Source organism: Takifugu flavidus, chromosome 12, assembly GCF_003711565.1.
Source record: "Takifugu flavidus isolate HTHZ2018 chromosome 12, ASM371156v2, whole genome shotgun sequence".
Taxonomy (NCBI): Eukaryota; Metazoa; Chordata; class Actinopteri; order Tetraodontiformes; family Tetraodontidae; genus Takifugu; species Takifugu flavidus.
Window position 1 is genome coordinate 15,431,823 of NC_079531.1, and position 12,888 is coordinate 15,444,710.

The 12,888-nt window shown below is 46.1% G+C and overlaps 1 protein-coding gene across 1 annotated transcript; it reads left to right on the forward strand.

Annotated features, from left to right (window-relative positions):
* Positions 1-2,854: 2,854 nt before the first annotated feature.
* Positions 2,855-5,690, forward strand: fzd9b (frizzled class receptor 9b). The gene has a single exon (XM_057050114.1). It carries the CDS (start codon positions 3,426-3,428, stop codon positions 5,154-5,156), a length of 1,731 nt encoding a protein of 576 aa, XP_056906094.1. The 5' UTR covers positions 2,855-3,425; the 3' UTR covers positions 5,157-5,690.
* The last annotated feature ends 7,198 nt before the right edge of the window (positions 5,691-12,888 follow it).

Below are 12,888 nucleotides of genomic sequence, written 5' to 3' on the forward strand. Positions count from 1 at the left end.
TTCTGCTGTGATTATTAAATTCCTCTAAGAGGTTTAGTAAAATCACATTTCCACCTATATTTAGCTCCTGACGCAGCCTCACACGTATGGTTCCTAGGTGGACTCCACTGAGATGAAAGCAGAGACCACCAGGATGCTCTGCCTTCGTCCATCTGGTGCCTCCGGTCTTGCTGCAGTGCCTGGAGTGGGCTTGGGACTGGAGGATGTTGGTAGATCTTGTGGAGGAGCCCCTTCAACAGGTGGTCTGTGGAGGACCAGACGATCACTGCCTCCAATGACCAACAAACCGGGGCCATATGTTGACTTCGGTAGTTGAGAAGATGCTAGTAGAGTCACCCTATCATATCATAGAGAAACTCATCCATAGCTCATGTCACCGTGCGTCAGGCTCACCTAGCTCCGATCGCAGCAATGGGGTGGCCTTTCCAGGACCTGATCTACAACGAACCAGTATGACTGTGATTCGATACGCTCCAGATCTGTCTTTTTCAGCCGTCCGCCCAGAACAAAATGTAAAAGTTGGCACCGGCGCTCCACAGCTCTGTGATCAATATTTCAGAAGCCCTGTGCAGGATCAGAGTCCCGAGGTGGCTCTGAGCTGCAGCCCGCCACCTCCTATCTTGTGGATTAAAGAAGGAATGGATGAAGATAGATTTCAAACAAAACCCACATCGATTACTCCACATCCTGGAAGCAGCGTAAAACCATTAAAAGGGAAACAGATGAATGAACTGACTTGAGTTCATAAAAAAGTTGACCTCTGAGCCTTTCTTTGATACAGATCAAATATGTCTTATTGTACATAAAATGGTGCCAGACTTAAACAAAGTTGAAGCTCGCAGCATTTTACATTGTGAATTAGCAACGCCAGTACAGTTAGCTAAAATACCTAAACCAAGCTTCATGCTGGGGCGCCTTAGCCGAGAGGCAACGCCTCCCACTCGGCCGTGACGAGCATGAACCCTGTACCAATGTGAATCAAAAGGTTCCTTCATTGCTTGTTTGATGTGTGAAGACCGTAGCCTCAATTATGTACGGTTTCAGATTCTGCCCCCTTACGGTGATTTGCCACATTTAGGAAACAAGGATTCTTTTATAACTTGTCGACAGGGGAAGTGTGCTCAGCACAGCAGTTAAGATTGTCTTTCAATGTGTGAAAAGGACTTTTGTGAAAGCGTTTGGTACTAAACAAGACTAACAGAGAACTCTGTGGAGCCGTGTTTCCCGGTTATTAACTGACTATTTAGGTCTGCTTTTTCTGCTGTCAACCATGGAGTCTCCAAACACAGGGAAAAAATCCAAGACATGTATTTACGAGGATGTTTCCCCTTCCACCGTTAAAACAGCTCGTCTCAATGGCCAAATCTGGTTGAAGGTTAGCGTATTCACCCTCCCTATGATCTCCTAGATGGTTTAAAGTGTCTTCTCATCCCTCATCAGACAAACGAAACCTAAACATGAACATAAAAGGGGTTAAATCCACCTGATTGTCTATCCCTAAAGACCACATGCATACTTTTAAGATGCCTACATCTTCTGGCAGCCTTGCTGGTCGGAGGGAGCGGAAGTTGAGACTTCCTGTGTCATTAGTAACCCTCAGATTTACCCTCAGATTTAGAGTCAGTCAGCCAGAATGGTGGATGTCAGTTGCAACAAAGGGACCCGTGCTGCAGCTCCTGGAGCTCCGGCATGATCACACAGATAGTGGCAGACCTGCATGTTTATATGTCAGTATGTGTAGTATGACTACGGTACACTAAATGTCAAGATTAAGTCAAAGATCCCTCAAGAATACATCAGTTTTGGAGGGTTAAAGTTACACTTTAGGTGCTTTTATGACTTGACTTTGACACTAATGCAGGCCAGTGTGTAAAGTTTGGGCTGGAGGGAGATGTGGACCTTGATAACACTCTGAAACCTTCTGATGTCACTCACACAAATAATCAAAAACCTTTAATGTGGATGTACAGAAGGATACCAGATATCACACTCGCCCCCATCCGACGCCAAAGTTTCCGTGCTTTTGTGACCTGTAGCAGCCTCAGATAAACCAACAAACGCCGCCTGATCCTGAGAGAATTTATCATCTGGAAATCGAGACGTGTCTGGACCGGCTGTCTCTTTATGCTACCTTACTGTGCTGTTATTTGTTATAGTCAAATGGTGAGTAAATATGGTTATGGTTTCACTCATTCCTTCTATTCTCTATGTTTCCCGTAGACTTGAGGTTGATTCTGGAAATAAAGGGAACAAAAATGGAAGAACGGGCTCTGAAAGGGACTAAGAGTTGTTTAGAATTGTTATTATGACTATTTCCTTTCATCAGAGGCAGGATTTTGCTGATTATAATCAAATCAAGCTAAAGATCAATTATAGGTCAAGTCTGACTCAATATTAGTCAGGTTATATCCCCTAATTATACCTTAATTTTGTACCCAGCTGTTGAACTTTAAGTACCATTTTGCAACACCTAACACAGCTTTAACATATCAATTACTCTTAGTAATCATATTAAACTAGGAGAATAAAGATGGAGAAAATGAAAAGGCTGTGCAAGAAAACAGAGCCTCTGTAATATCAGTTAAAAAACATCAGCTGACGTGACTATCATAAAATTGTAAATCCCCACAGTCGGTGAATTCACCTTAACCGAGCAGTATTTCATTTAACCTTTAGTTTATAATATCCCCAAGTATATCATTGGGACTCAGCGGTGTGGAAGCAGCTTATTTAAGTGGATTTCTCATTAGTCGATCTTCTGGTTGTAGTGGTTGGGCTGCGAGTAAGGTTTAAATAGTGTTAATGGAATTGCGCACGGAGGTATTTGACCATCCTCCACCATCTGTCTGATCATTTTCCTTGTGTGGTGGTGCCGGGCGGCTGAAATGTGAAGCGTCACGGAGCGTCCGGCGCTGCGCCGCGCCGCGCTCCGCCTCCTCCTCCCTGGCTCTGCCCGAGCTGGAATCACTATCAGCGTCTCCAACTTTGCTTTGGAGTCAGAAAGTCGAGGACGGGGAGCCGGAGCGGACAGACGGAGGGTCTGTGACACAGCAACTGCTCTGCTCGGTGTCACCGACGAGGAGGTTTTTTTGGGGGGATTTTTTCCACGCCGCTTTCGCTCCCGCGTTTCGCTCCTTTTTCCACTCTTGTCTATCGAAGTTTTCCACGTTCACGTTTTTTTTTTTTTTATACGGAGCGTCATCTGCAGCCTGGGATTAATCGGATCCGAAGCAGAAGTGAATAATCGGGATCTTTCTGTGGAAGGTTTTTTTTTTTAATTTTTAATTTTATTTTTTTAAATCAACAAAGCGTTGACGGTACCAGCAGTCGGGGCTGCCCCCGTCATGGGGAAATAGCGCGGATATCTTCGGCGCAGACCCCAGACTTTATGCTGTGTATGGTCCAAAAGGCTCTGTCTTAAAAACATGGAAGGCTGCGCGCTGAAGGTGATGAGTTTTTTGTGGTGTCTGCTCGTGATTTCTGGATTGGGCTTGGAGATCGGCTCCTATGACCTGGAGAGAGGCAGACCGGCCAAGTGTGAGCCCATCGTGATCCCAATGTGTAAGGGCATCGGCTACAACTTGACCCGGATGCCCAACTTCATGGACCACGATGACCAGATGGAGGCTGACATCAAGCTAAATGAATTTGCTCCTCTGGTGGCTTACGGCTGCGACGTGCACCTCCGCTTCTTCCTCTGCTCTCTCTACGCCCCCATGTGCACGGACGAAGTGTCAACATCCATCCCCGCCTGCAGACCCATGTGTGAGCAGGCGAGAGAGAGGTGCGCACCCATCATGAAGAAGTTCAGCTACACCTGGCCCGACTCGCTCGACTGTTCACGGTTGCCCACCAGAAACGACCCCAACGCTCTGTGCATGGAGGCACCTGAGAATGAGACCAGGACAGAAGGAAAGAAGGGTGAGGGCATGCTCCCGGTGCCGTCCCGGCCCAGGCAGCCCGGCACCAGTGGGAGCCATCCGCCGGGTACCCTGGGCTCCTGTGAGAACCCCGACAAGTTCCAGTTTGTGGAGAAGAGCCAGTCGTGCGCGCCGCGCTGTTCTGCCGCCGTGGACGTCTACTGGTCCAAGCAGGACAAGGACTTTGCCTTCATTTGGATGACAGTGTGGTCCATTCTGTGCTTTATCTCCACCGCCTTCACCGTCCTCACCTTCTTCCTGGAGCCCCACCGCTTCCAGTACCCCGAACGGCCCATCATCTTCCTCTCAATGTGCTACAATGTCTACTCTGTGGCTTTCATCATCCGCTCGGTGGCCGGCGCGGAGAACATTGCCTGCGACCGCGAGAACGGTGAGTTGTACATCATCCAGGAGGGGTTGGAGTCAACGGGCTGCACCATCGTCTTCCTCATCCTGTATTACTTTGGCATGGCCTCTTCCATCTGGTGGGTCATCCTCACTCTCACCTGGTTCTTGGCTGCTGGGAAGAAGTGGGGCCACGAGGCCATTGAAGCCCACAGCAACTATTTCCATATGGCCGCCTGGGGCATTCCGGCACTGAAGACCATCGTCATCCTCACCATGAGAAAGGTGGCTGGAGATGAGCTGACAGGACTTTGCTACGTGGGCAGCATGGACGCCGGTGCGCTCACGGGCTTCGTTCTCACCCCTCTATCCTGCTACCTGATCATCGGGACCTCCTTCATCCTCACGGGCTTCGTGGCTCTTTTCCACATCCGAAAAGTGATGAAGACGGAGGGCACGAACACCGAGAAGCTGGAGAAGCTGATGGTGAAAATAGGCATCTACTCCATCCTCTACACGGTGCCTGCCACCTGCGTCATTGTCTGCTACTTCTACGAGAGGCTAAATATGGACTACTGGAAGCTCCGAGGCGTGCAGATGAAGTGTGGCGTGTTTGGCGGGCTCAGCAGCGACTGCTCGTTGCAGACGTCCGTGCCCACCGTGGCTGTGTTCATGCTGAAGATCTTCATGTCGCTGGTGGTGGGGATCACCAGCGGGGTGTGGGTGTGGAGCTCCAAGACCCTGCAGACTTGGCAGGGTCTGTGCAGCAGGAAGCTGACAGACAGGACTAGAAGCAGGAAAGCCTGCAGCACATACTGCCATTACAAACCTCCTGTGGTGTTGCACATGGCGAAGACTGATCCACACTCAGACAATCCCACGCAGATCTAAGACTGAGAAACACACACACACACACACACACAGGCATACATGGCAACCTTTGAAAGAGCTTGCATTTAAAGAAGGATTAAGTTTAGTTGTTCTGTTTCTGTCAGGATGACGCAAACATGAGAATCTTCCTATAAGCAGTATTGATTTCATAAGGGGGAAAGGTCAGTATTTTCATTCCTATTTTGATTTTTCCAGTCTCACGGTGTTTGATGCTTCAGACTTGCATAGTTGTTGAAAGCCAAAACAACACAAATGATTTCTTTTATTAGATGTTAGGTAAGAGAGCTATTTTGGAACAATTCTCCTGCTCCCTCAACCTGGTACGGTTTACTCTATAACTCATTGTAGATGTTTTATTTATTGTAAATATATTTAATTTAAACGTTTATTTTTTTTGCCCCCCTCGAAGAAATACCCTTGGTAAAGGCAAAGGGAATTTAAGTGCCTTTTTTATATCAAGAACTCTCTTTTGGCAACGGCTCTACCTTGTGTCTTTTTGTGAGAACTATCTCAATAAATGTTATATTCACGTTCCGCTTTGATGTGTTATTTTTTGTGGAATTTTTGACCTTTTTAATGTTCTGAAATCTAAAATGATGGTTTAATTCATTTCTGGTGGTCTTTCCCAGAGTTCTCTGTTGCTCCTCTAACAGACATCTGCATGTTCCACTACATTTGCCTCACAGCAAGAAGTTCCTGGGTTCAAGCCCCCCCCCCGAGGCCGTGCGTGTCGTCTGCCTGGGTTCTCTCCAGGCCCTCCGGCTTCCTCCCAAAGACTCGCTTCTGTTTGTAGTAAATGAACCAAAACCTCAGCACTGATGCTTGAATGCTGGAGGATATTTATGAGTTTGAAGGTCTTGAACTGTAGACCTCACTGAAGAAGAAGAGTATTTTGATTGTCATTATTCAGTTGCTCAGTGAACATTTCCAGGCCAGATGGAGTCAAGCTGATATATGTTATTATTATTTCATTTTAAATATTGAAAAGAGGGGTGTGTTTGGACTGGAACACTCTCACAACCGGGGACTTGGTTGGCTCTGGTTTGAGTAACATGTTGAAGTTCATGGACATTTGAGCTGGCGTGGTGGTTGAGGGGTTTACACATCAGCAGTTGTGGGACTCAAACCAACGCGTCCCACCTGCACTGATTAGATAGCAGCTGCGGGGAGGTTAAGGTTCTCCAGTAATCATTAAATCTACTTTTCTCTTTCACAGTATTTATTTGTGTTCCAGGTTTTGCTAAATATGAAGAACGCAGGTTTAGGATCACACAGAGGTCGGCAGAAAACAGTCTTTGCTGGCATTGATTTTCCATTTCCAATAATGTTTTTTGGTTTATTTTTGCTGCTGTTGCCATTTTTCAGGTCAGTTATTTTTGGTTCTTAATAAAGGGAGAGCTAAGAAAAGTTTCGCACCAATCAAAAGAGCTGGCTTCAATTAAAGAAAACACCGAAACCAACAGATTAGAAAGCAAACAAAGCATCAGTTTGACATCACATCAAACACAATTTAAGATGTTTGGGGACATTTAAAAGTGACAGAATTGGTACATAATCAAAAATGTTAAATTTCCCATGTTGATGTCTATGCCTCAAAACTACTGATTATAAGCAAAGTAAATAATACACTTTTTTCATGTTTTCAAGTAAGAAAATTGTTATTTTTAATACTTCAGTTTAATACTTCAGCTGCTCCTTAGAAATTGTTTTATTCTGAACTTTTGCTTGATTAAGGAGGCAAGTTCCACATTTTTTTATGTAGCCCTGTAGTGCAAAAGTTGCAAAATAAATGGTGTTTTCGGTTCTTTAAATTATTTGTTTATTTGCCTCTCTGTGCAGTGTGTTAAGTTCTCCCACTGCTGTCGCACCCCCCCAAAAAAAGGTTGTTTAAGTTGTGGTTCCTTTGGCGCCTGATTTGTGGCTGCTGGGAACACGTTCACACTCACATTCACACACACGCGCACACACACACTCCTGAGGCCAGCATCCCCACAGCAGCAGTAGCCAATCAACACAAAAGCCGTGAAGAGGCCACGCCCCAACCCCCAAATTTTGCCCAGGTTGAATTTTTTCGCAGGTTTAGCTTGGCTGCGGTCGCAGCTTCGGCTGCAGAGGTTCAATGGTGTGAATGACAAATGAACAACAAGACTCCCTGAACCCGCTTCCTTATAGGATCCTCAGGAATATGTCCTTGTTTTGACAGAGAGTACAGGGTAAGTCTGTTAAAGCTGGAGGAGCACTGAAAGAAAAACATGCCGTAAGAACACCTTGCTGTGCTCCTGGCTGCTGCCCCCATGTTTCTGTGGAAGAAAGCCCTCCATCTGCTCATGGCTCTGATTAAGGACCATCATTATACCGTCAAAGTGCCTTCCTCATAGACTTCCATCCCTGCCTAGGCCTGAGGGGCAAAGAGGAAATAAAGCCCCCTTCATTACCCTTCCCTCCCTCCTTCTGCTCCCCTCCTCTCTCAGCACTATCCCGTGCCTAGGTGGTTTTGATGTGTAAATGAGTGTATTCAAACCTGCCCCCCTCCCCCCCTCCACACACACACACACAAAAGAGATACTTTCCATGAAAATGCAGCAGTCAGAAACCACCGACATTCACACTGTTTCCCACTCCGCCGACCTGAACCTCAGACGCTCACTGTAATGACATATAGCTACAGATACAAGCTGGATCACAATAGTATATGGACGTAAACATTTACACAGGGGGGGATAAAATCTGCAAAATGCAGAAACCTGAACGTTTACAGGCAAGAACTGACAGTAATTCCAGAGGCTGCCCAGGATTGTAATGTGGGTTTGTTCATCTATAGGTTCCACACCCATCTTTTGGATACGTTGATCAGATCCGTATCAATACAGTATGTCAGGTCACGCCAATCACCGTTACAACCAATGGTGCAATAAAAACATCAGGAAAACTTGGGATGATTGATGGTGCTTCGATCACATTTAGTCAAAAATCGATGAAATGGCTGATAGATCTCAGAGCCCCCCCTCCCCGCAAACTTATACCACAGGGCTCAGTTGTTACGCAGGTCTCTTTTAAAACACACGACCATTCATCGTCTCGTTATAATTGCAGTTTCGGGACTATGTAGGTCAGATGGGATATTTTTTTAGCTGCCATTTTTAATCAGTTGCTAGGCAGCAGCGGCTCTAATCTCTTCTACCAAAGGAGAGGGTACAGGAGTCACAAGGAATGGGAAAACCAACATCAGCAGAGAAAACAAACACATGAGAGGAGTCATTTTATATCAGGGATTAGAACCCAGCAGGACTGATCATGGCCTTGGACCCCCCCAAACCACTCTACCCACCTAGAATATCTGATTAACTAATAGTTTGTAAATGATACATCCTGCTGGATCCATCTATGCCTTTCAGTTTTTCCCTACAAGAAGCCACTTGTTTGATTTTGGGGAGTATTGCGAAGACCAAGAGAGACATTTTCCTTTTTCTTTTCCACGTCTTTAAAAAGGTCCCTGTGTTTTTCTGAGCCGTGCGAGGGACCTGCGCCTGAAACAGAGGAGAAATTATGTTGGACTCTTTGAGGGTATAAGAGTTCTTTGTGGAGCCGCTCTGTGCGTAAGGAGGGAGGTAGTTGGCTAATTAAAGACCAGTTGAGCTTGCATGTGTGTGAGAGGAGTTTGGGGTTGGGGGTTGTCATGTCAGTGGAAACTAAAGTCCTGGTATTAATTAATGCACTCTGTGGTGCTAATTAAAAATACTACATGGTTTTCTGTGTCCGATTGTCTTTTTCTCCAAACACAAGGCCATTAATGTCTGCTGGAGCGTTTGGCCATAAACTTTCCTATCATCAATTAAGCTCTTTTTTCCATCCAGCATTGTTGACTCAGGGTGATCACTGTACATTAGCCAGTCTGTGCAGTAAAGGGAACCAGCTGGGGCCTGGCTCACACTAACACTGGACCTTTTGTGGTCTCAGCCTCCCCCTACGACTCCAACCTTGGGCATTGTGCACGCTGCAGCGAGCCGACGCTGCCAGGTCGAACACATTTCTGCATAAACTGCGGTTTGTGTACATACTGTAACCGTAGGCTGCGGAACAGGACTGAGGCAGTGGTCTGTGATGATCTTGGCGGCTGGTGTGGATTTGGCGTGCAGAGTTAGAGCTGGAGTAGCACAACCGCGCTCAGTGCTTCCCTTCAGAATAATAAGTGGCTGGTGGGACAGAGGGGGAGAAAAGCAGCAGAGATCAGCCGTCCTGTTAACACCCCATCATAAATAAGATGGCGGGCTGCTCTGGCTCTTCTGGTCATGATACATTTCCTTTGTGTGTTTTGGGTTTGCATCGAGGCTCGTTTATTGCCGAGGGTAGAGTCTAATTAAATGAAATGTGGTCTCAGCGGATGTGGTGGAGAGTGCTTGTTAGTGGCATCTGTAGCCTCAAACCAGAACCCAACTGGGCCAGGTGCTCGATGATGCAGCCTGGTATCAGCAGCACGGCCCAGCAGGGCTTCTCCATTCCACCAAAGTCCATCTGACGCACCGGGACCGCAACGTTGGACTTTGAATGTTTAGTATGGCAACATTTGTGGTTTTTATCAGTATTTCCCAAAAATAACACACAAACCAGCTTCTTGGGCTTGTAGAAAGTTATGTTTTGGGATATTAGGATGTAAATGATGCCAAAAAATTTAAAAAAAGACTCCAAATCTCTGCGTTAGGATACCTATAGTAATCGTCTAATTGTAATAAACAGGAATAGAAGGTGGTGAGGACAGAATGAGATGGAACACTGTAGCGACACTAAGAACACTCTGCCTTAAAGAAGCCGCATTCTTCTCGAAAAGCGGCACCGATGTGCATCACTAACTTAAGCGAGTCCTGCACCTCTTGGGCAGCATGTCCTGTCAGTAAGGCTGGGCCCCATCTCTGGAGTTGAACCACACTGCATAACCCTGTGACTGACGCCAACTCTAATGGACTATTCTTTAATACGGATGGTGTAGAGCTTCACCACATGCTTTAAATGGTGGTTCTAAATGCAAATGAGGACAGAAAATTGACTGAAAACAAGAGCGGTACGTCCTTGATTCATGCTTTCTTTCTGGTTCTGCATGTGTGAGCAAACCTTCTTTTGTGTTGGTGAAACTAGACTCTCACATCCCACAGATCCTCCTTTCAGCAGGAGCGACATGAAGCAGCTACAGTTCCATTGTGAAGTGTCTCGCAAAGACCGAAGCCAGGCAGTAGAGGACAAAGCAGAGAGGGGATTAGCATCCCCCGCATTTCTGCTCACATGCTACGCAGTCCTCAACTTAATCAAATACACAACACAACCAAACACTCTTCTGGTGCCATACTGGCGAGAAAAAAAAAGAAAAAGTTGAGGGCCAGAGCAACTGGCGAGGGGGGCTGGAGGACATGGATGTGAAGAAAGTTCACTGTGTTTATGCTGAGCAGCCAGACAGTGGGAAACACGTGGAACACAATCTATGTTTTCCTTCTCCTGGCTAAGCTAAGAAAACAGCAGAGGGAGCAGATTCCCTTACAGAAAAAGCTGCCACTGTTAGATATTTATGCTAGCTAAGGTAAACATCTGGCCACTGATGGGATCTCCTGAGCTGCTGTGATATTCAGTTAATTTATTTATCACTTAGAACCATATATGCCGCCCTCTCTTTATCATTCTGAATATCCTCCGGGAGCTAAAAGATCATTTTAACAGGAGATGTAGGAAAGAACGGAAGAACTCAAGACATGATGCAGAGTGTGAACTTTCCCCTCCACCGGGTCGGGGTTCAGTTGTATTCAGCAGGAAGCAGGTTCAGTTTAACAACCAGTGTCTGCCCCCTGAACCACCCACACACCTACACACCCACACACACACACACACACAAGAGGTCATGTTGCAGAAAAATCTGCTTACTCTCCAGAGTCGGCTTTACCAGGAGCCCTCTTACATGCGAGACCATTGAAACGGGCCAAGAGCAATTGAAGGCCTTTATGAGCCCAACCAGGCTCAATCTAAACACGCATCTCTCTTGTTTTGTTACATTCTGAGTATAATCACACATGTGATGAGGGACTCATGTTTGAACCAAGTTTTCGCTGCGCATTCAGGTAAACCCTAACACGACTAACCAGATGCCGGGTCACAGGAGGCATCTGGGTGGGAAATTTCTTCCTCAAATTACTTATTAAAAAAAAACAGAGCAGTTTTGAGTGTCAGTGCAGACAGTAATATAAAGTGCTTTCGCGAGGTCAGAGTCCATTTACCTATTAGCATAGAACATACAATCCAAACCTAAACTATCCAAATATTGGCTGTATTTGCTTTTATGAGAATATATTTTTCAACACAGATTCCTAATATAAAATAAATCACATGAGGTGCTCTCTTTTGGTTTCACCACAGTAATCATCTCACATATCTGAAGTCCCCTTAGTGCCTGTTAGTGTGTGTGTGTGTGTGTGTGGTGGTGGGGGGAGGGGGGTAAGCTTAGAGGTCAAGAATTATTCGTTTTGACACCAGCTTAGATATTATGGTTGAATTAAAAGCACTGCTATGCTTGATAAACAGCACTAATGTGTCAATATTGGGAGATTTCGTATAATTCTATACCTCTTAACCCATTTCTCAAAGCCTCCCATTGTTACAGAGGTCAATGCTGCAGGTCTAATATCGTTCATACGGGACAGGGGTGTTTTTTGAGAACAGGCACATTAATGGGTTTCTGAAAACATTTAGCAAGCACAAAGAGCGACAGTGTCAGATTAAAAATAACCATGAAAACGAGAAAGCTTACTGTAACTGGATTTCCAACCGGGATGTAATATCATCCAGGCCAGGGGCTTCGCCTGCATCGACAGGTTTAAAAACTCTTCTTACGTCATCCTCCACCACTTGATCGATCGTCTGGTTGGGTGACATGGTACGGAGCTACTGAGGGGTCATGGGAGCCCAGGTTGCTCTGCGAACAACCTTCAGCTCTGTATTGTTGGGTCTGGTGTCTTCATACAGTGGGGAAAATAATTACTTGATACACACTCGCACATATTGGGAAGACCTAGCCATGATCCATCTTACTGAGAGAAGGAGGTTGTTGCCCAAAATCTCATGACACATGACCCAGTCCATTCTCTTCTTAATACGGTGCAGCCGTCCTGTCCCCTGTGCAGAAAAGCACCCCCGAAGCATGTTTCCACTCCACGTTTCACAGTCGGTAGGCTTTTCTTCTTAGGATTGTCCTCATCCTCCTTCCTCCAAACACAGCCAATGGAATTTATACCAAAACGTTGTCTTTTGGTCTCATCTGACCTTCTCCCATGCCTCCTCCGGATCATCCAGAGGGTCAATGGCAAACTTCAGACAGGCCTGGACATGTGCTGACTTGAGCAGATGGGCCTGGCTCACACTGCAGGATCCATGCCGTTACTAATGGGAACATTTGAGGCTGAGGTGCCAAGTCTCTTCTTCCATTGACTATTGTAGTCCTGGTCTGATCCTCACCATTCTCATGATCAATGATTCTCCATAAGGTGAGATCAGCAATGGAGCCCCAGTCTGAGGTAGTTTTCTAGTCAGCTCAAGTCTCTTCCATTTTTAGTAAATACCTCAACAGTTGCTTTCTCATCAAGCTGCTTGCCTATAGTCCTGTAGCCCATCCCAGCTTTGCACAAGTCTACAATTTCATCCCTGGTGTCCTTAGACAGCTCTTTTGTCTTTGTCCATGTTGGACAGGCTGTTCTCTGAG